This window comes from Drosophila melanogaster, chromosome 2L (assembly GCF_000001215.4).
Source record: "Drosophila melanogaster chromosome 2L".
In the NCBI taxonomy this organism is placed as follows: Eukaryota; Metazoa; Arthropoda; class Insecta; order Diptera; family Drosophilidae; genus Drosophila; species Drosophila melanogaster.
In genome coordinates, this window is record NT_033779.5 from 5284534 (window position 1) to 5311302 (window position 26769).

The following is a 26769-nucleotide window of genomic DNA, read 5'->3' on the forward strand; positions in this document are numbered from 1 at the left end:
CATATCTTAAATGTAATAGTACTTATTACAAGAATACTTTCATAATAATATCTATATCTCTTTTTGTTGACTTGAAAAAATCTATGTATATTAAAAGATTCATTTAATGCCATATTCTATTATATTTTTTAAATATCCTTCTTTTATTTTCTTTACCTAAAAATTACCCATTTCTATTAGTAAGTAGCTCATATTTTGTAACTTATGAAGCACGTCTTGTTTCTCCCCCACTGAAGATCACTCAATGATGACCGATGGACTCGACCAAAGGAGCGTTAACAACTTGCGTTTGTGGTAAGGACCGATCTGAGTCACCCTTGGGAATTTAGGGTAGAACAACGACTACCAGTCGGTTGGTTGGTTAGTCATTCCTGTGACTAAGTGCAACTCCTCGCTAGCAAGTCGTGCAAAATGGTGGCATGCAAAGGTTACTAAGGGGACCCTACTAGATTCGCCTAAGTGGCAGTTGCAACAGGCGGAATGCATCAGTGGCCACACACAAAGCCAGCAAAATACATACATGCACTCGTACGAGTATGTGTGTGTGCAGAAAAACCAGCCAAGACCCCCATCCCCGGCAGATAGCGATACTGCTCACCCCTCGAATGCCATGCAGTGTTGGCCATTTGATTGTCATGACCAACTTTTCACTGCCGCACCGTGTTGCTGCTGCTGTTGTTGCAGCCGCTAATATGCAACAACATGCAACAACTGTTCGCCAATTGCACGACAAAGCGAAAACTGGGAAAATAGTTAAGTAATTTGCAGTGGAAAGCAGTGTCGGAGAAATTCGATTCGATTTTCTTGCTTTCTGGCTGCAGTGCGGTGCATGTGCATCATGGCACACATAATGTTGATGCCACGTTGCGAGCTGCAGTCGCCGCGATCCACATCCGTTTGCAGTGCTGTTCGCTGTTGCCGCATTAGAAAGTTGCAACTGCAACAACTGTCATGGGCCGCTTGCTGCAGCTTTTCTTTTTCCCACTCGCCGAATTGGGGCTAACGTGTATGTACTGTACAGTGTGCACTATGCAACAGCACCCACCCCCCGCCGCTGCCATCGCTTGTAATGAGTTTTGACCTCATAAAATCTGTTCGCGAATTTTCCCTACTATTTTCTCTTCTCGCCAAATATTTTGCATCTCGCCGAGGGAAACTTGAGTGGGATGGAGAAACTTTTTTTTTTTGGCGGAAAACTTTAATAAGCATGCGGTGCACCGATTGCTGCTGACAAACGTGAAAAAGGAAAATTCTCGAACGAAAAACGATATCTAGCATCCGGTAATTGACCCACTAAAATATGATCAATCGATTGGCCGCTTAATAACTATCTTTATGGGGCAATACAACTGGTTTGATGAGTCATTAATTGCAGCATATCTCAATCAATCACGATTGAATATGTGATTTTTATTAATATTTCCTTATATGTCTTAAGGATTTAAAAGCCGCCAACTGGTAGTGACCTTCAGCAAATCGATAACTAATTTGATAAGTAATACTTTGCAGTTGTGATAACAGCTCATGTGTGGTAACTTCTTATCTTTATGCCGCTTATAACAACCAAAACCTATGCCAATAATCATGACATCACTGAAGTGAGTCATTCTTTTATTGAAACAAATATTTGTTCACTAAAATGAAGTATATCTAAATATTTTGTTTTCCCCTAATTAAATGCATGCAAGAAATGTGGTAGTAGTATTTGATTATTTATTCATTGTTTATGTGTTTTATAAAATGCGTGAATATGTTTCCTTGCCCGTTTTCTGGATAATCACACCAATGAACTTATTTCATCAGCCGTCATTCAGTTGACCCCAAAAAAAGTCCTTTCGTTCGGTTCACTACCCCCTGTGTATATGCAAACGTCCTGAAAAGCCTACTTCAAATTCTATTTTCATCACTCACATCCCTACTTACGTATGTATCTCCTAGTCATTGTAATTGCGGTTATCTGGGGTCTGGTGTCAAGTGGCCATGTGACTTTGACCGAGAACGCGGTGGGCCGATGTCCTGTGACCTCGTCGGGTGCATTCAACTGAGGCCGCCATGTGGCAACGTCCGCCGGCCGAGTCAATAGCCGAAATATCCCGAAAAAGCGAGAAATCCTGCCACAAACTGAGCCTGTGACTGGGCCGCGAGTTCGTCGCCCAGAAATTCGAAAGCAGAGAGAGTGTCAGTCTTTCGTAATGCCCACCGCCTAATGGTGGATTTCGATGAAGTCGAAGGACCAAGGACCGACGTCGACCGCTGTCATTGCACTGCCCCGCCCACCGGCACCTGCTGCCGCCTGTCGCCTGTCGCCGCCCACTTCCGTCGACAGTGAAAACAGAAAACCGAAAGGTTATTATAACAATAAGGAGCAGCCAGTGTCTGGACCCCCACCACATCAAATTCTGCAACGGGGCGAGTCTAATAACCTTTCCCTTTCACCGAACATGTCCACCAGACGACGCCCCAACACATACATACATATATAACTAACTATATATAGATATATACCGAAATGTATGTGTATGCACCTCAAACGACAGTAAAAGTCATCGCCATCGAGGTTCAGACATCTTCTTCCTGCCGCTCCTGTTTCCACCTTATGTAAGTTTGGGCCTGGCTAATGAAATCGCCAGACTCCTGCTGCCAACTCCTTTATATGCTTGGCTATATAAAATGTTATTGCTGTGAATCTAGTCGCTGTTGATCGGCAGTAATTTAGTTAATTAAATTCTAATAAACTGGGTCTATTAATGATTTAAGCAGAGTATTTCCGAGTTTTTAAGTTTATTAATGACTTTAATTGGAAAAAATGTGATAATTTATACCCGCCATTTATAGTAAGTGGTTTCCTTAATATAGAAATTAAGCAATTCGATAAATACGTCAATTATGTGCTTGTAAAACATATCAACTTTTCTAAGTGCACACTGTTCAAGCTGCAACTTTTTGTCCTGGCTGAGAGTGTAGAGTGCACAGAAGGGCGGAATGGCTGCACCACTGGAGCGTAGCGTGCACCTGAGAGAATGAGAACGTGAGCAATAACATCCAGACGGGCAGAAAATTATCAGGGGGGAAGAGCTGGGTTAACAGATATTTAAAGGGTGTCATAGCCACAGTGGTCGTCGATCGAGCTTTTAATTAAATATATATTCCAATCGTGGTGAATTCTCCCAATTTAAGAAGAATGTATGAATATAGATATTAAGTATACGACTGGTAAGCCACTATACAAATTTAAAGTTGTGTGCTTAGTAAACTCTTGTTTTTTAAGCAATTAACAATATTAATTTAATAGTACTTTGTTTGTGACTTTGATCCTTAAACTGTAGACTTCGAACCACAGTGCCACGGTTGGTCGCGCAGGAATTGCGGCAGACGGCAGACGGTACGAGGTATATGGTAGCTGCTAGACGGTTCCAAGAGGATGGAGGGTAGATTCCGATGGAGGACGAAGAGCACAACGAGGAGGCAGGGTTCCCGGCAAGTGAACGAACTGCGAACTGCTGGGCGTGTTTGTGTGTGTGTGCGTGAGTGTGCGAGAGGGTGTTCGATAGCGATGATGTGGACGTGGAATTGGATGTTGCTTCTGGTCCCTATCCGTGTCCCTTCCCCCGCGGGCCCGTTCTGCCCATGCCCAAGTGTCATTGCTCGCCGGCGACGCCAGCCAAAGACTTAACCTTGAAAAGTTTAACTTTGCCATAAAGGACGTGCGGTAAGCGAAGGGGGATGCGGATGCGGAGGGGAAATAGCGATGTACTCGGATCATGTGGGCCTGTACAGTGAACCCAGGAGCGAGTCCTTAGGCTCTTTCGATGGAAGCTTATAATCTACAAAATCCCTAGATAAATTTATATAATAATATTATGCCCAAGAAGACATATAAATATTTTGTAAAAACCTTAAATGCCACTATCCTCCATCCCAAGGACTACTGTACGCAGATTAGTTAGCACAATAAGCTGGCTTGTTTTCAGAAACAGTCGTTGAATCATGTCGCATCTCATCCAGAAAGCCGCTCATGCATTGGATTGGCATTCGATATTGGGCCAAAAGAAACTTCCATCCAAATGGCAGAAAGATCACGAAGCAAGAACTTGACAGGCGATCATCGCTGGGTGAAATGGGAGTGATGATGTTATTGGTTTGGGGGAACGGGGCTAGACTTCAAAACATAGCGCAGCATATCAATTGACTTGGCCAAAATAAAAAGAGAAAGCGGGCCCCGTGAAAGAACACGAACACTAAACAACGGTAAGATGGGGAACATAAGCAGCATAAAGCCAACTCCAACGGGCCCAAAAGAAAAAGAACGAAACTGGGTCGAGCGGCCAAACGAGCGCAGGCAACTGCAACATGTTCGATCGCCAACAGTGCAGCATGCAACATGTTCGACGGCCACTTAGCATTGAACTTGTTCGTTCGCCGTTGACTGAGACTTTGAAAACACGAATGCAAGCAATTGCGTCGACTGAGCCGGCGACGGTCAATTGCAGGCCAACAACAAATTCAGTTTTGATTCGTTTGGCTATGTGTCAACAACAACAACAACATCATCCCCAACAACAACCCACCCACGTCAACAACAAAAGTGCTCGAAGATTCTTTTATCGGCGAAAAGTGAAATTTCTGTGCGGCGGCCAAAAAAAGCAAATTGTCTAAACCAAAACAAAAACAAAAAAGGCAAAAGATCGAGAATTTCATAACGACCAACGGCCGCGCCTTTCGTACTTTGGCCATTTCTTTTGTAATTTGTGGCGCAATTAGCGAAATTGAAATATGCAATTGCTCACATAAGTCCCTATGTATGTTTGAATGCAAAATTCAAGAGACGCAAATAACCAGCACACAACACATTATATGTATATTGGGGTATACGAAATAATCCAATAAACAACAACAAGCCGCCGGAACAAATACGAAAACACATTAAAACGACGCGATCAAAACAAAAAGCCAAAAAATTTGGCCAACAGCGTTTGGTAAGTGTTGGGGGTACACTATGTGATACCCCTCGTAGGTGAATGAAAAGTAAAGAGAGTATATTAGAAAATATTTATATTTAAAGTTATATATATATAGAGAAATGATATATAATTATTACTATATATATTAGATAGGCTTATCAAATAATTTATATTAGTTATGTTACTTATTTATACAATTCCGGAAGTCGTCGCACTGCGAAATGACAACAAAAACTAATATTACTAACAACTGCAAAAAAAAAAAAACCAAAAAAAGTAATAAAAGCAACAACACGGGGAACAAGAAAAGTAATTGCCATTACAACTGCGAAGTTGCGTTGGCGGTCACATCGCATTTCGCTGTGCAACAGAAAAGTTGTTTCCTTTGTTTTACCGTAAACATGCATACATATGTACAAAAGTGCAAATATATCTATATTAAGAATAGTTATATAAATGTATCCATATACTCATAATTAACATTGTACAATCATTATGTATGCAAACCTTGCGTTAACGATCGTAGTTTGTATACCATTTTTAGACAATATCAAAATGAAATCTTATCCTTAAAATACGTTATATCTTTTAAAAGAGGTTAGGATTTAAATAAATAAATTAAATTTTTTTTGCACATATCTCAAGTTGTTCTTCTATAAAGTATTTTTCCAAGTGTGAAATTAAGACGAACAACAAAACTTTTAACGGATATTAACACGCACACACCCACACCCACACAGCAGACAGGAACAAAGAGTGAGTGAGAGGGAGAGTGGGGCTAGAGGGAGAGGAGCCTACACTGACTGGCAGACAACAAGTGCAAGTGTTCCAACTGCAAGTGCATACATATGCATATAACATGTCGGTGTGGGGGTATCAACATCCTATTCACGTTTTTATGGAGTCCCCTCTGTTCTTAAATCAGAATAATATGTGTCTCCAGACTGCATAAGTGGATATATGTATACAATCTCTAACTAACACATTAAAAAGGAAACATCTTACTATTAGCTAACCAAGTAAACAACCAAATAAATGATTGAAATTTCTTTGTAATAATCAAATTGCTGTTGCGAACTTATTAGACCTAAGCATTTCCGGTGCTAAAATTCCTAGACTGCTGAGTCACACTCATCGCGTACTGACAGAATGTTACACTTGAAAAAAAGCATTTTTCCTCGAATTCGCAGAATGCATAAATTGTAATAATTTACTTGTGGCTGATGACAGTAAAAGAGCTTAAATTGAAGCCAATGAAATAACATGTTGCTTCGTTTATTTTATCCTTCCTGTATATAAACATTATTGTAATGCATTGCTCTTTATATACTCGCATGAGTCATTTTAATTGGAATTAAGTACTTGTTACGGGAAAGACATACTGCAAGAATTTTCAGCTTTTTTTTTAACAAAATCAAAAATCCAATTAATCACTTGACAAATCCATGATTACGAATTCAACCAGTTGAAATGCGCCACATAGAATTTCAAGCCAGAATTATTTCAAGATTATAAGGGAATTATGGGAAATTGAACACGCTGCTTTTTGAACGACAAATTGAAGGTGAATCATTTGCGATTATTCGTAGATTACTCAATTAACGTCAATTGGGGGAGAAGTCTACAAATAATAAAATATTTGCAATATTGAACCGAAACAACATGATGCAATGCATATTTCCTCTGCTCACTTGACCATCCTTGAACCCGAAAAGTTTTTGTTGTGAAACGAAATCTTTTTCTCTGCTTATCGGTCACTTCTCTCCGAAAACCTATCCAAAAGTAAATTTCCACCAGCCCCGCATACGCATTTGTATATTTATTTATTTGTATATTCGACCAGAATGACGCGATAAATATTGAAACAAAGGCCACAGCTGACGGCTGCAATGTGCACCCCCATAAAAAGTGGGCTTACATACATACATACTTACAAATTGGTGGCACTTATCGGCAGTGATAAGCGGAATGCATTTGTAATCGCCGTACAGCAACAGTACCGCAATTGGAACCCATGGAGTCGCGGGGAGGCGGGAAATACGACCAAATGGTGGCCATGGCTGATAAGGGTGCACAAAACCTCTCTCCGAAAGCCAAATATCCAAAACAAGAGCCAAGTTGTATCATACCCTCAAATAATAATATCGAAACACAATTATATGAGATATCAATTAAATGGTACACGCTTTTCACAGTCGTTGACTTTATAAAGTCAAAAAATATATCTGGTTTATATACATATATAGTATATATTAAGTATTTTGTAGGTATTATTGAATGTTTTGTAAGATTTTCGTTTGATTTTGCAACTTATAGATACTAGTTTCCTACAATGAATTTTATTAAAGATAATTCTTCCTTTGAGCGTTATACTCCGTTAAATAACGGCTGTTATGAGCATTTTACGCCCTAATTTGGAACAAGGGGCTTGGCAACCTGAATTCAAAAACTTCAGTTACTTAAGAACGAAATACCTGAAAAACCTCCAATGAAAAACAGTTGTTGTGCAGCTCGATGGAGTGGGGAGGGGGCGTGGGGCCACTGGAGGCTGGTGCTGTAACAGGGGGGCGCGAAAGGGACGGCAACAGTGCGCCAACGGCAAGAAACGATCTCAAGGACAAAACGCAATGTGTGCGTGTGTGTGAGTGCAATGTTGTGTGGGGTCAGGCAAATACGCACACCAACGCAAGAGTCCAATGCCAATGCTCGTGTGTGTTTATAAATGTGAATGGCAGAACCAACAAATTGCAAGAACAAAAGCAAAGAACGTTGAGCGATACAAAAAAAAAACACTGAATTGAAGTTGTTTTTATAACTCCCCACACTCGCGTGTGTGCTAGTGTGCGTGTGTCTGGGTGTCCGTGTGTCGGTGAGTCTGTTTTGCAAACAAACTGCGATCGGTAGGTTCAAGGCCAGTGCCTCGAAGGTTCAAAACACTCACTCGCCAGACAAAAGGAGTGTTCACCGCCTGTTTGTGTGAGTGTTTGTATTCATAATCGGGTGCTCGCTTGTGTGTGTGTGCCTGTATGCAGATACGCCTTTGTATGTGTGTGTATATACCACGCCCACATATGCATATGCGAAAGCGAAACTTATCGCCCGCCGCTTGTCGCTTATGTAATACAATCCTTCATGGGGGTGCCAGTTCCAAGCAAAGGAAGCAGTCTCAGAAGAAACTCATAAATACAGTTCACTATCTCTAAGATGAATTCGTGGTGTTTGTGTTGCCCACTTTTAGGTTTCTTTTCAGGAGATTTTATAAAGAATTTGTTTTATTTTGATATATATTCCTTTGAATAAATATGTTCTAAGCCTTAGCTCTGAGCATTAGTATACCATAGCCAAAATAAAGATTACTCACTGCAAATCCAATTTACGAGGGTTCCACTGTACGCGTATGACAAGACAGTATTCTAGATTACATAAAGCGCAAGATCGCAGATCCGAGGCGCGGAATGTGCAGCCCAGAACCCCTCCTCCCTGCTCCAACCGTCCACTCCACCGTATCCCTCGGTCACTGGCCACACACATACGGCACACTCTCTCACACACACACACACTCGCATTTGGGCACACATTGCGTATGCCATTTAGCCGGTGGGGCTGCGAGTGCGAGCGAGACAAGAACCAGCATTCTGCGACGCCGGCAGCGCTGCCCGCAGAGTTAATGCACTCGCAGAGAAGTTCAAGGCTGAACGAATCAGTCGTTGGCTTCGCTCTTCTCTCGCTCGCTCACACGGCTGCAGCCCCTATACATACAGCAGGGGTAAAAATCGTAGATACCAGGATATTAACAAAGGAAAGTATGAGTATTTACTATTCTATACGAAAATATAGCACATATGTGAACTCTATTTAATTTTAATTAGTCAGAAAACGTTTTCGAGCATAATGGTTGAGTTTATTCAAAATCATTTTTGCATGTTTATTTTGTACAAATGTTCTATTAACTCTACCGCGACTGTATTGCGCCGGGTGTGTGGGTATTCCAATAAGATCATTTTGGCGGCGGGGCAGAAAAGTAAAAACAAAAATTATACTCGCATTATTGTTGTATAAATTAGCACAGCACCCAGTCTGTGTGCATTATAAAAAAATGCGCAGCTGGCATCGTGGGGTAGTCGCGTTTTCAGCCTTCTGCCCCCTCCCCCTGATCCACCTCTCAATTTTCCTTTTGGTCTATGTAAAATGTGCAGGGTAATGTAAGATATGGGCCCTCCAAGTACTGCGATAGTAAAAGTGTTGAAATATTTATGCATACTTACAATTAAATTGATATGTATGCAAGGCAGTGACTGCCCCACCATTTCTGCCATCTCTTTCTCTCCTATTTCCCCTCTCTTTCTTCTTGGAAATTGTGGTAAACTGGTTTGCATAGTTATTCCTTAAGGAATACAATATATGGGATAATATCTGTAGAAAAATATAGAGCTGCAAAGTTATATAATTTAAATCAATTCATAACAATTTTCTCTTCTATATTGATATTTACTTTTCTCTATTATTAAATACTTTTTAATTAGCGGCTTAGTTTTACGTCACCCAATAATTGGTGGCATTAACGAAAAACATTTTATATTAATACTATATATTGAACCTTGATAATTAGCAATCGTGATTTACGTCATGTTGAATTACGCAAGCGGAGCTCGGGTTTTTGAGGAAACATTCGAAACAAACATGGTGTAATTAAAATTACACAATTTATTTATTATTAACTATAAGCTGGTTCAGGAGAGACATTTCAGTTGACTTAAAATTTAAACGCAATATGGTACTTAATATATTTTTGAGAGATCCCAAAAGAAATTCATGGGAATTTCTTTAATGCATATGCATATGTGCTAACTAGAATCATGTTAATTAACCTAACGATTTGCAGTCGATATTTCCGTTTTCCTCATTCTCGATTTCCCCCATTTCCTCCAGATCTTTTCAGCTAAATGACATCACATGCATTTCCCATTAGTCAGCGAAAAATGGCCAATTAAGCGAGTAAATAAATATTCTCCGAACAACGAACAACTTTTGCATAATCATTGAGTTTTGAGCACTCGATGATGAAATGTGAACTGCTGAAGAGACAAAGAAAGCGCGATAAGAAACAAGAGGAAAGGGAAGAGGGAGTTAGGATTGCGATAAAAGTTCAACCGCTGTTGCACACAAAGTTCAAGTCTCTTTCGTCAGAGTTTTATGTTCCTGTCTGCAACTGCGCAGATTGCTTAACTTAACTGTGAGAGGGAGAATGGAATAATATAATATACCGGGTCTACAAAAAAAAAAAAATGAAAAAACACAGCAGATACAACAAATGAAAAGAACTGGGAGATATGACCAATCAACCTACTTTGAGGGGCTTGGGGGCTGCTGTTGGCGCTCTAAATTTAGCATTTCTTAAGAATTTCTTGCGCCGAGCTGCGCCGTTGGCATTTTCTGATTTTCTGCTATAAAAGGGATAATACGAATATACTGCCTACTGGATGTGAATGTATCTGTATCTGCGACGATCCTCTCTGCGTTTGTATGTATGTGTGCGTGCATGTACGTGTTTCCCTCTCGGTCGCTGTCATTTCGATTTCATTCTTATTCAGTCGGGTTCTTCGTTTATTTCGTAATAATCGCAACATCCGCTGGCATCGGATCGGGATTGGGACTTGCGACGTCTTATATTGGCTTGGGTCTTCGACATTGCCCCCTGCATTCCCATTATTCCTTGTACACCCCTCGCTGCTTCCTTTATCTCTTTGTTGGCAGAACGATCGCTCTCTTCTTTGTCCGTCGCTTGGTGTTCTGGTTTCGTCTTTGTGTGGGTTTTATCGCTGTTGCATTATATAATTGTAATTTACAGTGGCACTTTTATATAACCCATGGGGCGTATGCTTTATTTACTTAGCTGTAGCACAGATTACGTATACGCAGGGCATGATTGCTGTACTAAATCGGTGAGTTTGTGACACGATTAAGGTTTCTTCCGCAAGTTCCATTCATATATCTTTTTAAACAGTTAATTCATTATATAGAGACTGAAATCTAACTAGCCAATAAAGATTTGGCAAAGCAAACAAAGTTTTACCATATCTTACCAAGTACTGACATCATCGTTTTAGAATATCTATTAAGTAATTTCTATTTTTCAAAGAGTTATTACCAATAAATATGGTTCTCAAATGGATTTCGAGGCATTCGCAATTATCCCACGTTTTTCCCCGGCGATTTGCAACCAGGGCAAGCAAAGCAGTTATCTTAATTGAAGATCGCGCGAAAGTCTAAGTGCAAATAAGCGGTTAGAGTTTTCTATTTGGCAACAACAAAAAGTGTAAGAAGAAGAAGAAGAAAAACAGCGGCAACTGTGGCAGTACTAGCGACAACAACTACATTGCTAGAGGAAAGCAATTTGGAAAGTTGTAACTTGCCCGAATGCATAATTCATTGGGTTCGACAGCGCCGCCTCAGCGGTACAGTTGACACATTAGCTAGCCAAACTAGACAAAGCCAAAGTCACAATTGCAAATGTCTGGCCAAAGAATAAAAAAAGAAGGCTATATGAAAGCAGCAGCAGAAGAAGTCGTCAAATGGCCAACAAATGAAGCGCATTGTGCAAAACTTTTACTCCGCCGATGGCCTCATACTCATATTTGTTGCGAATTTAAGCCATACTCTGAATAAAGAGTATTAGCGTATTAGTCTATTACTGAGTTAGTTTGAGTGATTATTATTTAAGGAAATTAGTAAGACTTCCCAGATTATAATGAGATAATCATTCTACCAGTACTAGCAGTATATTACACTCAAATTTAATATGGTTAAAAACGTTTTGTTTGCTCTTAGCCAAGTGTATTAGTTTCTTCGTTTTGGTGAGTTTGGTTTTCCCTTGTCGATACATTTCGCTTTGGCCCATGGTCATTGACATTGCTCTGGACATGGACTTGAACGTGAACAGGGGCTTCTGGCAGAAGAAGAAGCTAGCCAGTTGGCAAGAAGAGGCGGCGGAAAGAAAATTAATTAAACAATCAATTGGCGTAACACTTTCTCTTCTTGGACAATAAAAATAAAAATAGTAAAAGATTTTCATGTGGCTCGTTCGTCCATTCGCCCGACTTTAATGAGCCGCCGCGGCGATTCGTGAGTGAACGTTCTAAACCGGTGTTCAAGATGGGCCAGTAGGAAGCTAGGGCTACACTGTTAAAAATGCAAGTAATATTTAAATGAAAAACCTAACTAAACGAGTGATGTATATTAATATGTATGTATTTCAAAGAATGTGTGCTATTACGAAACATAGATCAGCTTAGATTGTACTAGATGCATAGAAGACTGGTCTTCTGTGTAATTAAGAACAACACTGCAATATCATCTTAAGTCATTCTTAAGAACTATAGAATGTAAAGCTTAGATGCAAATCTGCATCTATGCACATATAGCAGTGCAATTTTTACGCCTGTACCGCTGAAGTTTTCACCCATCTGCCGCTGCAGAAATGTAGAACAGTGCGTTGTTTGTGAGGGGGGAGGCGTGGTGGTGCAGCATGTTCGAGACGAACCTGCATGAAAGCCGGCCACTAGGTGAGCGGAGCAGCTGAGTAAGCCTGAGTAAAACCGATCCGCTGCGCAGAGAGCCGCATGTTGTAACCGGTTTGCGGTGCTCTCAATTTTAAAATTCGGTTTGTGTGCTGCGACTGAAGTTCCAAGGGGGGCAGTCGGTGGGTGGTGGTAGCGACAGGGGAAGGTGGCGGTGGCGGTGGAGTGGAGTAAGCGATGACGCAGCTTCTTACGTTCTTTGGCCGATCTTGCCCCAGCCCCAAAACAAAGAGAGTAACAGCGCGAGAGCGACTAACAAATCCGTTATTTGACCCAATTCTAAACTGGAAACGGACGAAAAAACACACAGTGAAAAAATTCATATTTTGTATATTAGAAGCAAACTAGTAGTTATAATAATTAGAAAACAGTGGCAGTTATATTGAGTTATATACATGTTAACTGTGTTTGGGTTCTTAGAGTAATAGTTTAAAACCTGTTGCTAAAGGTTTTCAATTAAACTTTTTCCAGTGGCCCGCGAGTCCCAAAAAAGCAGTTGCAGTGAGAACAGTACATTTGTCTTGATATCGATGCGATTAAAGCAGTGTGAGTGGGTCTTGCGTGAAAGTTTCATAATTACACGACAGTCTTGGTTCCCTTCTTTTCCATTCGGTTGGTTAATCGCGCTGCTCCTGCCGCTGCCGGCGTCGCTGCCCGCTGTTGGCCCACTTCTGCGGAGAAAGTAAGAACTCCGCTTCGTGCTTTCTTCGTTATCGTTCCTCTTGTAATTGATTACATAAGACAATGGGGGCCAGAAAGAGAACGAATCTTTCGAATGCCGTTCGCTCGAGGCTCTCGACTTTTTTTTTTTTTTGGTAGTTCTCAATCTGCTGGCTGCGCGCTTCTAACGGTACTGTGGCCTAATATTGTAACACACTCGTTTGTGCCTCTAATAATGTCGTTTACCCAATTCCGAAAACTTGTTTAGTTAGCGTTCTTTGGAGAATTCTTCTGACCCCCACAACCGTTTCTTTCCCTTCTTGCGTTTATCTCTGTCCGCGTTTTATGCACCATTTTCACTGTCTTTTTTTCAGTTTCTTCGTAGCCTGGAAATTTTGGGTAGGTGGGCATTACATAATTGCTCGTCGCCAGTTTTTTTTTTTCGTAGCCCGCTGTTTTTGGGTTAACTTTTACGGTTCGTAATTTGGGATGAATGTCGTGTTATGTATTAAGACGGCATTGTTAAGCACAGTTCAGAATACTGTTAACATAGGCAATATGGGACTAATTATCACTTAAAATACTCGAACTGCAATATTCAGCGTAACCATCTCATTTCATACAACTTATTTCCACGATATACGTAAGCTTAACCAGTGATCAGCAAAGGTCGTTGAACCCCAAGTCTTTCGCCTCCGTTGAAGCTTGACTTTCTCGCCCACGATTAACTTTCTTGGCAGAGTTATATGTACATGTATATAGCGTATACCAGAAGATTCTCCGCATTTCTCCGCAATGCACTAATTGCTCCGAAAAAAAAGGTTAAGTTTCTATAACTCGCATCGACAGGTTGACAAAAGCTAAGCTTTTTCCCCAATTAGAAAGACTTTGACGGCGGCAACAACAAATGGCGTTATGTGAAATTCTAATAATTTCATTACGAAAAAAAGAAAGCTACACAATTGTTGCTGCCGCAGCTGCAGCGCTGCCAGCTTCGTGCATTGACTTTCCATTCTTGGGCTCGGAAATTTCGTATGTGTGTGCGCGTATTTGCTTTCATTATTCTAATTTCGTTAACCAAAAAAAAAGAAGAAAATCACAATAATAATACCTACAGCCAGAAATTGTTTATCAGCGACACTCTAAGTAAATGATGAAAACAAACTCATAAATGAAATCAAGTTGAATGCACGCACACAAACATATGTACATACATACACATAAGCACATACGCAGGCGTATAACAAAAATTATAAAATTTTATTTTATGACGAATTTCTTTCGGAAACTTAACAACATCGCAAAAGTTGCACGATGAAAAGAAAGCAGAAAGCGCCCGCAGACATTTCTACATGTGACGCGTGAGTTCTGCAAAATACAGCGCGAAAAAAGAGAGTCTTACCGTCTCTTTCTGTCGATCTACAGCCCTCTCTTTCTAACGCGCTGTTTCTTTCTTTCGGGGGCTCACTCTCTCGCACACACAAGCAGCTTTTTTTTTGGCTTTGCAATCGATCATTGAACTTTGGTTGTGAAAACTAGAGCAAGACCCAAATTTCTTCACAACTTTGTTGCCTCTGTGCAGCGCACGAATACACCAAAAGCGAATACAGTTGGGGTCAAAATAATAGTGCTATTTGGTTCGAAAGGGCTAACGGATCTGGGTTTAAGACCCACCACATTCATTCTTCATCATTTGTTAAATTAACTATAAAATGTAGGTACTTGTTTACTACCCAAACGTTTGAATAACAAAGCATACCTAATATTATTTTTAATATTTTAGAACTCTAGCAACACTTCTTCTATTATTATGACCCCAATTGTGCCGCACTTTTGTGCCTTATCAGCTTCTCTTTGGCTCCCACTCTGCGTTGGCTTTCTTTCTTTCTGGCTTGTTTGCTGGCTATTACCGCTTATGTTAAGTGATTTCTCAAGTGCGCTGTCTTGTGGCCAGCGATGAAAACACACAAAGCCCCATGGATTTCTCAGCCGTTCTGATAAGAGTCATAAATACGGCTAAGTAGGTGTGCGTGTGTGTGTGTGCTTATGTGTCATAAGGTGAAACGCAATAGACCCCAAAATCAAATAAATTTGTTATATCAAATCATAAAGTGAATCATTGAAATTGGGGTAAGCTAACTGGGCTTCATAGTGTCGTATTTGTTAGTGGTTTGTGCTAGCACACATTACCAATGTATTTAATCAATTCGACCTGCGTTACACTGGGCACTTCTCAAAGAAAGTTCATTGTTCTGACTTTTGGCCTTCAAATTTCGTTGCCCTATTGCGATGCGAAAGAAAATTTGTTAAATTATATATATATATATCAATGGATTTTCTTCAGAATATGTTTAAATATATTTTAATGGCTTGCTATGTTTTTTAGAATCACTTTTACCGAATGACAGATCGATATCATAATCGGTTTGGATTAACGGTTATTTGAGGGGGTCAAAAGAAAGCTTCGAATTGGGGTTCTGCATAATAAATGGGCTACCGTTATCGGTATACATTTCATGTGTACAAAATTTCGGTTTCGTTTGCCGTTTAGAACGGAGTGATATCAAAAGTTTTTTTGGGGCTAAGCGGGGAATTGCCCGGGTGGCGGGGGTTGGGGGTTCTTCCAAAACCGGGGGCCTTTCTTTCTCATGTGTGTATGTGTGTGTGCTAGACGTTTCGATGTTGTGCGGTGTGAAAGTTGTAAGCTCCGACAGGCCGACAGAGGAGGAGCCAGCGCATATTGTTTGTGGCCACTGTTTCGGTTTCTTCTGCCCCAATGCTTGTTGTTGTTGTGGCTGTTTCCGAGATTTTTCGGCCAAAGAGGAAGAGCGCGCGTGTGCGAGCGAGTGGGCAATAGAGCTGCGTGTGCGTCTGCGGGAAGTTCATTCACATTTGCACTCATTACGCGGCCAACGTCGCCGTCGACTTCGATTTGGCCGTTGCTGCTGCCCCCGCATTGAATCTAGAAATTTAAGCAGCCACAAAGTGCAGGCGCCATCTGGCGGGAGGTTTGGTAAAAATAATATATTCATAATATTATAAAAGCTATAATTATTCTAACTATAATAAGTAGATTACTTGCAGTTTCTTTGCTTAAAACTTGGGCCATAATACTACATTTCATATTTTAATAGATGAAATATAATAGATATAGACATATACATTTTTCTGCTTAAAAAGCTTTCCAGCTATTAAATTGGGGGATATACCGAATGATTTTTATCTGGGAAATGGCAATAGAGCTGTTGATTATTTCCCGCTTAATTAAGTGCGCCTCGGCGTGAACCCTTGACCCCTGACACCACCGAGCACCGCCCCTCTAAATGACATTTGGCGGGCACGCTTTTCATCACGTTGCCGCTTACAGGTGTCCGATTGATTGCCACGGCTAAGTCCACACAATTGCTGCACCCCGTCGTCTGGCGTTCGTTTCGCCGCCCCATCGTTTGTGTGTCATGTAATAGGCACAGCGGTAATGTGACTTTCGAGTGCTCAGAGAGCCCCGTTTTTCCACCTTTTCCACCTTTCCACCCGAGGCAACGTGCCTGCTGCCGTACAATGTTTATCGTTCGAATGGTGTAAGCTAGCCAGCCCACCATTCCCTCCTCCCTCACTCACTCCTTCCCTTCCACAGCAACAACCCCAACATCCCGATCCCGTTGGCCCACTCAGCCAACCTCTACCACCCCCCCCCCCTCAGGTGGGCCCTCAAACGCCTTAGTAGGCCAGCCAGAAATCGCTTCGAACCCGCTGTCACGTTTGCCGCTCACGTTTTCCCAGCAGCGCTGCTTCAAACAGGTTGCATGTTGCATCGAGGTCTGTGTGCCAGCGTAACACTTGGAAAATGGGGTTTACCTGGGTGGGTGACTGTGCCAGAGGGGGCAACCGGGCATCGGGGCATCGGCATACGACCTGATTGACGGGCTACGGCTACGGCTCCGTTTCGGGCTCTTGGCTCTTGGCTCTGGTGACGTCCACCACCGGTTGCTGTGGTAATCATCATGTGGCCTGTTTACTCACGTTGCACAGCCATCGTAGAGGAAAATCAGCAAAGGCAGCGGCGGCAGCAGTAACATAAATCCCATCCATTGCAGTCGGGAAAAAAAGGGGGAAATCCGTTGACGCGCTTTTCGAGGTCAAGTTGGCCAGGACGTCATGGAAAATTTAAAACCAAAAGCTGGGAGAGTTTCTGTACAGAGCCGCTTTAGAATATGTATATAATATATGTATAATAATAGTAATTGAAAAAATATCTATTTTAGCTTAAAATTTGGCTTACTAATCGATCTATATTTGCTCGTAATGCGCAGCTATCTCAAAGTTATATCCGTATAACTAATGAAGCAAATCTATTTGATTTAAATTTCTCAAATTTATAGGAATTACTTAAATAAAATTAACTTTTGCACTTGACAAGTATTCATTTACACGCTGTAATCAAGCAAAAATCATCGAGTGAGCAAGCAAAATCACATTGCAATAATTGCATAACCAACGCGACTTGATTTCCGAGCAGAACAAAGAACGAATCCGAATGTAAGTCAACATTCAATAATAAATTAATAAAAAAATGTAATATTTAAATGCAGATTTCATCATACATACACATGCTCGTACGTATTTATTATATAAGAATGCGAGTGCTCACCTATTATTTGACGGGTATAACGAAATAGTGAGCGATGTTAATTTGAGTTCTAAAGTAAAAAGTCATAAATGGAAATACGAATAATGTGAGTAACTTGAAGCCACAGACAATTATTATTTGTTTTAAGTTGATTAAATAACGTGGACTTTCATCGTCTGTTATAATCGTTTTAACACTTCACTCAAGTGCATTTCCTAGAAATTGATTTTCCTAAATGACCTATACCAAGATTAGAAGTAGTAGTCAACTTAAATGTGTGTTAACTGTATACTAGGCAGTATAACTTGTCATCCTAAGTCATCGCATTATAGGGTATACACCTATTCGTTTCTATCTGCTTACTACAACAGTAAGAATTACATGTTGTGACAATTACAACTACAATTACCGCAGCGGCACAATTCCAGCGAGCACGTTGCCAAGTAACAACAAAAACCTTTGGCGTATAGCAATCAATGCAATGTGCAAACAAAATTCTTGCGAAGATTTGCATTTTTTTCTATTGGGATTGGGCCCCCCTGCAAGTCGCACATATGGAGGGTGTTATGGAAAAAAAAATAATATTAGTATTGGAATCAATCTAGATACAGTGGAAATTCACAAAAGTGAACTGTAATAATATTGCATATACGAAGTACAGCATACTATGCGTATACGTAATATTGTCGTATACTTTATACAGCACACTATGCGTATACATAATATTACGCATACGTAAGCATCTTTTTAGAGGAAAAATTCAAAAATATTATTTGTAAATATCAGGTTATAAGCTAGATATTACTTCTTAGGTAGATAGCAGTTCCTTCTCTCGAAGGACCACTGTATCAGCTAGGGAACAAACGCAATAAGTGGAGAACACGTTAATTTCCATTTGGCTTGCGTAGCCGACTCAAGTCGCCAACATGTGAGCCGTCGCAGGCCGGCTGTTGGGGAGCGTTGCACTAGCCGCTGGTGCCTCACATTCCACGACACGTGACCGCTCCGCCGATTGCCGGATAGCCGGGTGGTCGGATTGCCGGGTGGCGGGATTGCTGGATTGCCGATTGTCGAACGTGGAGCGTCCAGCGGCGAACGTCGAGTCAGCGCGCACGCCTCTTGCTGCGGAAAATATAAATAGCGCTGCTATAACTTGACTGCTGATGCAGTGGAATGGGGAGGGGTGGAGCAGGGGGTTTTCCACATCGCCTTTTCACGGGGTGCTAGCAGAATCCGAGACTACACAGTCGACGTCGACGTCGACGACGAAAGTGTTTCGTAACCGTTTTGGGCTAACTACAGCAATTCCTCCCTATACCCTATACCATATTCGAGTATGAGTGTGTCAAAACAAACCAAAAGATGAGTGTTGGCATCCCGGGGCAGAATGTTAGTATAGAAAACACTACACAAACCAGCACACCACAGCAAACAGAGTGGAGTGTGATAAGGGCCACATTACACATACATATTTGCATACTGATAATGGATGTGCCGCAGATTACGGGGTATCCCAGAGGGGTTGGTCGGGGGGGTCTGGCCCACCATCCCGACGGATCCGACTACGATTGGTCCGGACACGTGAATCGGGCGACTCACGTGGATATCGCGCAGTGATCGCGTAATTGAGATTTGCTCATGATCATGGAACTGGAAGCTGTGCAATTGAAACTGCCAAGTGTATAGCCAGATTACATAAGGTAACGATATTTAGTAGAAAATTGCTATGCCCCAGGAGGATAGGTCAGTTATAGGCTCGTACTTTAAAACACTAACATTATACAGTGGTCTACTGACTTAATGCAATATAGTTTTCTTAGTTCTATTATTAGCACTGATAAAGTGCACTTTATGTATTGCACTTTAATCAGTATTTATGTACATACATATGTATTTCATTTCATTTATTCTCCACTTTTCCGGTTTTCTGGCATTTGGTAATCGCCATCGAGAACTGTTTTTATGCGAATTCAATGGAATTTCTTCTTTCGATTCGATACTATTCACTGTTTGTTCCGCGTTAGTGTTTTACTGCCTGGTGAATAGGAAATTACGTAATATCTCCCGACCTTACTTTTTTACAACAACTCGTTGTTTGCCTAGTGTAGTACTTAAATAGCCGTCTTTGTCTTCCACTGCAACTAAGTTGATAGTCACCCCATCCATTCTGATAACCGTATCGCAGTGTTAAGCACTTAATTATGATTTATATAAGCTGTGAAGTGGTTTTGTAATAGCCAACCAGACAGTTTGGTGGCTGGGAAGTTATCGGCACGACCATATATTCCCCTTGTTAAACTATCCAAAGTTTCAAAGCCACGTGATCTGTCGATTTGTTCGTCGTACATTAAATAAATTGGTAATTGTATGCAGATTTAGACGAGTTCAATAGTTAGCTAGCACTGTTTACTGTTTACTCTACTCGAATTAGATTTTCTGGGAATTTATTCTGAACGCAAATATGTTTGTAGAGTGGGGAAACCCAAAAATTCACTGATTGGAACTTCAAATATACATATGTACGTATGTGTATGTACTTTAATGCTATACATTAAAATCAAATCAATAAGCTACATCTTAAGGCAAATACTTTTGCTTCCTTATCAATGTTCTTAAATTTTTAATTACCTTTCATAATGTTAATTAAATACGTAAGGAAATTTCCTCTAGTTATCCACTCTTACATGCAACTTAAAAAAGTGTCTTGCCTAAGCTTTTCATTCAAATCAGTTTTCCCAACTCCCCAGCCATTTGCATGTGTGCATTTGAATGCATTCTCGATTATTAATAATGTGCTGCTGGTTCTCTGAATATTTTGTGTAAGACGCTTGCGTCACCAACCCAACTGGCACACACACACAAGCATACTCACACGAACACATCGAACCCAAAAAGGGTAAAAAAAAATGAATACAACCAGTACCGAGAATCGGAATCAGAATGGGAATAAGAATCGCAATCGAAATCGGACTCACGCGGCCAAAGCACCTCAGTCACCTTACGTGTGTGTGCGTTCTTGTGTGTGTTTGAGCGTCAAGAGCGAACCCGCTGGCAAGAGCTACCCCACCCCCCGCAGCAGGCAATCACGTTCTAGTTTCGAATATGCAGCTCGAAACGATTTTGTTCTTGCCGAGATTGCCGCGCTGATTACTCAACAACAACGGCAATGTGATCGCTTGCAACGGGCATGCTGGTACATGTTCGAAGCGGCGATTGAGAAATTTCACTTTTACTGCATCGAACCGTTCGCAACATGTTGCGAGCGAACACGCTAGGTCGCGTGTATCGGATGCGTGTTGCCACAACGTGACCGCCGAGCAGCTCGTCGGAGAAATGCTTTTACAAATTCAATTGCGATTCAGCCTTCTTTCGAAGCGGTTCAGGCGCTCGCGATAAGTCTCTAGACTATACTACCAAACCATATAATATACAGCCGATCGGGTTCACAACCGCGATAAGCAAGTGAGAGCCGTCGGTCGAGCCGTTAAAAGCATTTCGGCCAAGTGCATCAAGCGCAGAAACGTCGCGTTAGCCAACTAAATCGGTCAAATTGGTTAAACCCCGAACTGCACAAGTGTTTGAAAAACAATTTTCAAAAGATTTGGATAATATCTGCAAGCGCACACAAAAACAATGCCAATTTGTTCGTTCTAACAACAAAACATTATGTCGATTGTCTGCACGCTGGAACAGAAAGTGAACTTTTTCAAAGCGGCTGCAACGACCAAAAATCTGTTGATACTCAAAAACAATACGGATACGAATTACATCAATAACTACAAGCAGGATAATCCCAGCAACAATAAATGTAGGTGTTCAAGTGCTACGAAAGTTATAACAAATAAATCAGTGTTACGAAAAGTTTAAAACTATGTGCTTCTTTGAGCAGCATTTTCGAACTTTCCACGTTTGATCTTGAAATCTGTTGAGAATTTGTGTGAAAACTGATGACAATCACAATATTTAAATATTTCTGCTCTTTTTGCGTAGTACAGTGGCAACTGTTAATCAGTTCTAGAATATTTACTAAACTTAGTCGGCTGAAAACAATAACACACGAAAGATTGAGACGCAAAACAAAATAGCCCGAAAAAGTGTGGGTGAATGGGGGGCTGAGTGGGGTGCGGTGGAATGACTGGCGAAGCTTAGTCATTTTGTTTTTGTGAATTTTGTCAAGATGCCGACTGCAGCGCTGCTCTCTGTGTTGCCCTCTCTGTTGCTCTCCCGTTTAGGGGTTGTCGGCAGAGTCTGGCCGCCAGAGCGCTTAAGTGTACGTGCATGTGTGTGTGTGTGTGTGTTTGTGTCTGCGAGCACATTGAACTGTAAATGCCAATTCGATGGTCATGGTGAGGGTGAGTGAGAAAGAAAGAGAGTGGGAGAAAGATGTCTAAGGGTACGGGAGCGGGGGCGCACTCACACACAGATGTGCAATGTGCGATTTCTTGTTTACATTCTAACACTTTGTCTGTGTGTGTGTGATTGTGCTGGTTCTTCGTCGCCTTTGTCGTCTAATTCTCGCTCCCTCTCTTTCTCGCTCCCACTCGCCGATTCTTGCATCATTCGGCGTAATCATTGTGTAAATGCCTGTGCTAAAAACGAAAGCAAACGGTAAAGCTATAGACGAGGGCAAGCAGCAAGGGCAAGGACCAACGAACAAAGAAAGTTCTGCATGTTTGTGTGTGCGTTGGGCCAGACAAGATCGCATTAGACATTTTGGGGACCCAACGAGTTTTGCGTTGAGTGGCGGACGCCTTGTCAATTTGTTAGCTTATCAAATGCTCAGCCTGATTAGTATTACTAAATATGTATATATTTTCTAAATGTCGCATATGTAGCTAGATAAGAACATTTGAAAGAAATGCCATAAATAGGTGATAAGTGATATTGTTTTGGTAGCAGGAAAGAGATATTCTTCGCAATCTTGGCTTTTAATTGGGGGCAAGGTCTTGTTTGTTTATTATTTTCGGGGCTGCAAAAAGTGTAGTCTGCTTCCAGGCGCAGGAAATGAGTGTTGTACAAATTGGTAGAACGCTTTAATTTGAATTCATAACAGAGAATAGTTGAAATAGTTTAAAAGATCTTAAAAGTGCTATACAATACTTTTTAAAGGTATAAATAAGTTTAGCAATATAATAAAATAAAATACGTCCCTTCTTAAGGAACTATGAATGTCAAAGAGACTAACCTCTCTATCTTTGCATTGCAGTTCCCCGCATCCAAGCTCAAAGCAACAACAGCCATCTGCAACACCAGCAGCAACTGCAGCAGAAACTAGCGCAGCTGCATCACTACAGCCAGCAGAAGCTGAGCGGCAGCGACTTTCCCTACGGGCCACGCCCCCCCACCGGAGGCAAAGAGGAGAAGCTGCTCCTGCTAGCGCCGCCGGGCAAACTCTATCCGGAGGCGTCTGTGTCCACAGCAATGCCCGAGGTCCTCAGCGGCACGCCCACCAACAGCCACAACAAAGCCAACATCGCCATGATGAACAACGTCCGGCTATCCAATATATCGCCGACTCTCTCGATGAACGGCAGCTCCAACGAGGCTTCTAACTGTAAGTGTCCGAGAATATAATGATGCAGTGGCTCTGATCATATCAATTATCTATCCATCTATAGTTCCAAAGCTTGAGAACTAATCCTATGCCCTTCTCTCCTTACAGTGCATCCGTTGTCCATGTACGGAGGATCCATAAGTCCGCAGTCAAATGACAGCGGCATGTCCGACAGTCTGGGCAAATATGTCCCGGGAAGCGGCTATGGAGATGGAATGATGGCCCAGTCGCCCTCACAGGGTGGCAATGGACCGCAGTCGGCGTTGACCGCCGCCCAGAAAGAGCTCTTCTCGCAGCGAAAGCAACGCGAATTCACCCCGGACAACAAGAAGGACGAGAGCTACTGGGATCGCCGGAGAAGGAACAACGAGGCGGCCAAGCGGAGTCGAGAGAAGAGGCGCTACAATGACATGGTTCTGGAGCAGCGCGTCATCGAGCTGACCAAAGAGAACCATGTGCTGAAGGCCCAGCTGGACGCCATACGCGACAAGTTCAACATCTCCGGCGAGAATCTGGTGAGCGTGGAGAAGATCCTCGCCTCGCTGCCCACCAGCGAACAGGTGCTGAGTAACACAAAGCGCGCCAAGATGAGCGGCAGTGGTGGCTCCTCCTCGGGCTCCTCGCCCTCGGGCAGTGGATCGGGCGAGGGATCGCCTCAAGGTGGCCACAATGGCTATCCGGTGGGTCCACCACTATCTCCACTGATCTACGGACCCAATGGCAATGCCCGGCCAGAGGCCACGGTTAAGAGTGTCCACCACATACATCATGCGGGTGTTGCGCCGCCACCAACGCACCTACAACAGTTGGTTGTGCCCCAGTCCCAGACACAGCATCTCTACCAGCCACAGCCGCAGCAGCATCAGCCGCATCAGCAGCAGCAGATTTCCCAGCCACCGCAGCAACAACAGCAGCAGCAGGAGCCAAGTCCCAGTGCCGGCTCCAGTTCGCCAGTCATCTCCGATCCGCACAACCGCCCGCCAAGCACCACCATTGCCAATCTCCAGGTGCAACTGCAGCAGGCACTAAACCGCAATGTCAGGCCCGAGGATCTGGACAGCTTGCGCAAGGTGGTGGCCGCCGGCGCTCTATACAATGCGGCAGCCGTGGTGGGAGCACCACCACCGCCACCATCTGCTGGTCTCTACGTGCCCGCTCCCAGCGCCTATAAGGATCACCTGGAAGCGGCTGCAGCCTGGAGCCACAATGTCGAGGCTGCTGTGAGCAGCAGTGCTGTGGATGCGGTCAGTAGCTCATCGGTGTCCGGCAGTGCGGCCAGTGTGCTGAATCTATCGCGTCGGGCCTGCTCACCCAGCTACGAGCACATGCTCTCCTCCACCACCTCCTCCACTCTTTCCTCGGCCTCCTCATCGGGAGCTGTTTCCGGCGATGATGAGCAGGAGCACGAACCAGCGCACATGGCTCCACTGCAGCTGCAGCGAAGCAGTCCGCAGCAGGGCAGCGATGCCAACAACTGTCTGCCCCTCAAGCTGCGCCACAAGTCCCATCTCGGCGACAAGGATGCGGCGGCCACGGCGCTACTCTCACTGCAGCACATCAAGCAGGAGCCCAACTGCAGTCGGGCATCGCCGCCGGCTTGGAACGATGGCGGCGACAATTCCAGCGACGAAAGGGACTCCGGCATCTCCATCGCCAGTGCGGAGTGGACGGCGCAGCTGCAGAGGAAGCTACTGGCGCCCAAGGAGGCCAATGTGGTAACCAGTGCCGAGCGCGATCAAATGCTCAAGTCGCAGCTGGAGCGCCTAGAGTCCGAGGTGGCCAGCATCAAGATGATCTTGGCGGAGTAAGCAAGCCCCTGTCCAAGCTGGACAGGATCACGACTAGGCGGATCAGGAGAGAGAGCGAAGAGACAGAGGCTCTGAAGGGATCAGAGTCGGGGGAGCAGAGCAGTAGATGGCAAAGCAGAGAGTTCCATGGCGCCAGTAGTTCTCCTGGACAAAGAAGTTGGTTTAAGCATATGTTAGTAGAGATGTCCAAAACCGAGTGATAACTATTAGATACCGATGCATGCATGTCTCCATCTCTATGTAGAACTCTAGGGCCAGGTCTGGACCACAAGGATTTGACACAAGACCCTGTGGCCCGAAACTGGCCAACACTTATCTGTGTGTATGTTTATCTATCCACTGTATTGAGTCTTGTAATCGTGAATGTTTAACTATATAGATCTCGTCAACTCGGAGCTAAAAAAAAATCCTTAGGGTCAGCCCAAAAGAATTTCTAATTTAACCTGTTTGTTGTATACACACAAGCTATTTGTTTGCATAGCTAGCTGGTGACCTGCGATGAGCATCGGGGTCACCAGCCACGTTATTGTTCTCTTATGCATCCCAAGTTTCCTTATGCACAGCGAAAGTGGAGAAGATAAAGAATTATTATGTTTGTAAGCAAACGTTACAAAGTATTTGCTGTTGTACATATTACACAATTAATTATATATACTATATAACTATACAGATATCTATATTCCTATCATGTACATAATTTTAGTTGCAAGCTAAGCTTATTTTATTTTATTTTATTTTACTTTGTATTGAGTACTATTATTATTATTATTATTATGTAGTGAAACAAACATATACATTACACTTAAGAAACGCGTGAAGCACATTCAAAACGTGAGAGATGAAAGAAATCTGAAAAGAATTGATGAATAAATTCTGCAATAAATAATTTTAAATATCCTCCTACCTTAATGTTTGTCGTTCGCCATTTATTTATGTTTTTTGCCGCTTCGGTCACCCGTGTGGCTCACAGCGCTTCAACTAAATGTTATCGAAGTTTATAAAACTTTAGAAACAAAACTAAAAAAGAACTCTAAGCCACACAAAAAACACACATTTTATTTGTAGACCATCTAGCTGAGTAGATCGATCGTTTGGTGTCGTAATTCGAGCATTCACTTTTAAAGCTGTATTACACTTTACAAATAATCGCAGTGGAGCACACAAGAAAATACATATGACTACTACTATATACATACAGCCCTATCTATATGCATATTAAAATAACTCGTTTGTGTTGATCAATGAAAATAAACTATTTATAATAATGAAACAAACCAGCAAAGGTCTTTTACTGCCAATTGTTTACTGCACTTCAATATTCGCCGGTTTGTTGGGTGTGAATCATACACAATTATTGTATATCAGCAAAGTGCAAGTTAATCTATTACACAGCTTTTTAAAAATATTACATCACCATCATCGCACGAGCTTATCGCATATTGCAGAATGAGTTAGTTGAAAACCTGAAAACTTTCCAAAATGATTTCAAACTTCAGGTACGTCGAGTGGTAAAGAGATTATTTATTCTTAATAACTTTGTTGCCTTGTATTCATACAACGAAAAAAAGTTTTGAAAATTTAA

The 26769-nt window shown here is 42.3% G+C and overlaps 1 protein-coding gene and 3 long non-coding RNA genes across 9 annotated transcripts; 2 read left to right on the forward strand and 2 right to left on the reverse strand.

Annotated features, from left to right (window-relative positions):
- Nucleotides 1–2913: 2913 nt before the first annotated feature.
- On the reverse strand, nt 2914–4134 carry lncRNA:CR44743 (long non-coding RNA:CR44743). 2 transcript variants are annotated; one of them, NR_124081.1, is made up of 2 exons: nt 3896–4134; nt 2914–3835 (listed from the first exon to the last, which is right to left on the reverse strand). It is a non-coding gene; the product is annotated as a long non-coding RNA:CR44743 (long non-coding RNA). The 2 variants fall into 2 exon arrangements; NR_124082.1 differs by having other exon boundaries at nt 3311–3835.
- lncRNA:CR44742 (long non-coding RNA:CR44742) lies at nt 3315–3828 on the forward strand. The gene has a single exon (NR_124083.1). It is a non-coding gene; the product is annotated as a long non-coding RNA:CR44742 (long non-coding RNA).
- Nucleotides 4135–4410: 276 nt separating the features above from the next.
- Nucleotides 4411–26690, forward strand: vri (vrille). Of its 5 annotated transcripts, none has more exons than NM_001298694.1 (3): nt 4411–4976; nt 23032–23379; nt 23488–26463. In NM_001298694.1, exons 2-3 carry the CDS (start codon nt 23247–23249, stop codon nt 25185–25187), a joined length of 1833 nt encoding a protein of 610 aa, NP_001285623.1. In that variant the 5' UTR covers nt 4411–4976; nt 23032–23246; the 3' UTR covers nt 25188–26463. The 5 variants fall into 5 exon arrangements, with proteins under 5 accessions (NP_001285623.1, NP_723075.1, NP_001285624.1 ...); NM_164639.2 differs by lacking the exon at nt 4411–4976 and adding an exon at nt 15114–15218 and having other exon boundaries at nt 23488–26092; NM_001298695.1 differs by lacking the exon at nt 4411–4976 and adding an exon at nt 21117–21633 and having other exon boundaries at nt 23488–26690.
- Nucleotides 12953–13395, reverse strand: lncRNA:CR45730 (long non-coding RNA:CR45730). Its single transcript, NR_124084.1, has one exon. It is a non-coding gene; the product is annotated as a long non-coding RNA:CR45730 (long non-coding RNA).
- Nucleotides 26691–26769: the final 79 nt, after the last annotated feature.

Coding starts and splice junctions, on each gene's coding strand:
- vri (NM_001298695.1), top strand. CDS start 21,492: ATGTCGATTGTCTGCACGCTGGAACAGAAAGTGAACTTTTTCAAAGCG. Junction 21,634..23,031: donor TAATCCCAGCAACAATAAAT/GTAGGTGTTCAA, acceptor TTTGCATTGCAG/TTCCCCGCATCCAAGCTCAA. Junction 23,380..23,487: donor CTCCAACGAGGCTTCTAACT/GTAAGTGTCCGA, acceptor CTCTCCTTACAG/TGCATCCGTTGTCCATGTAC.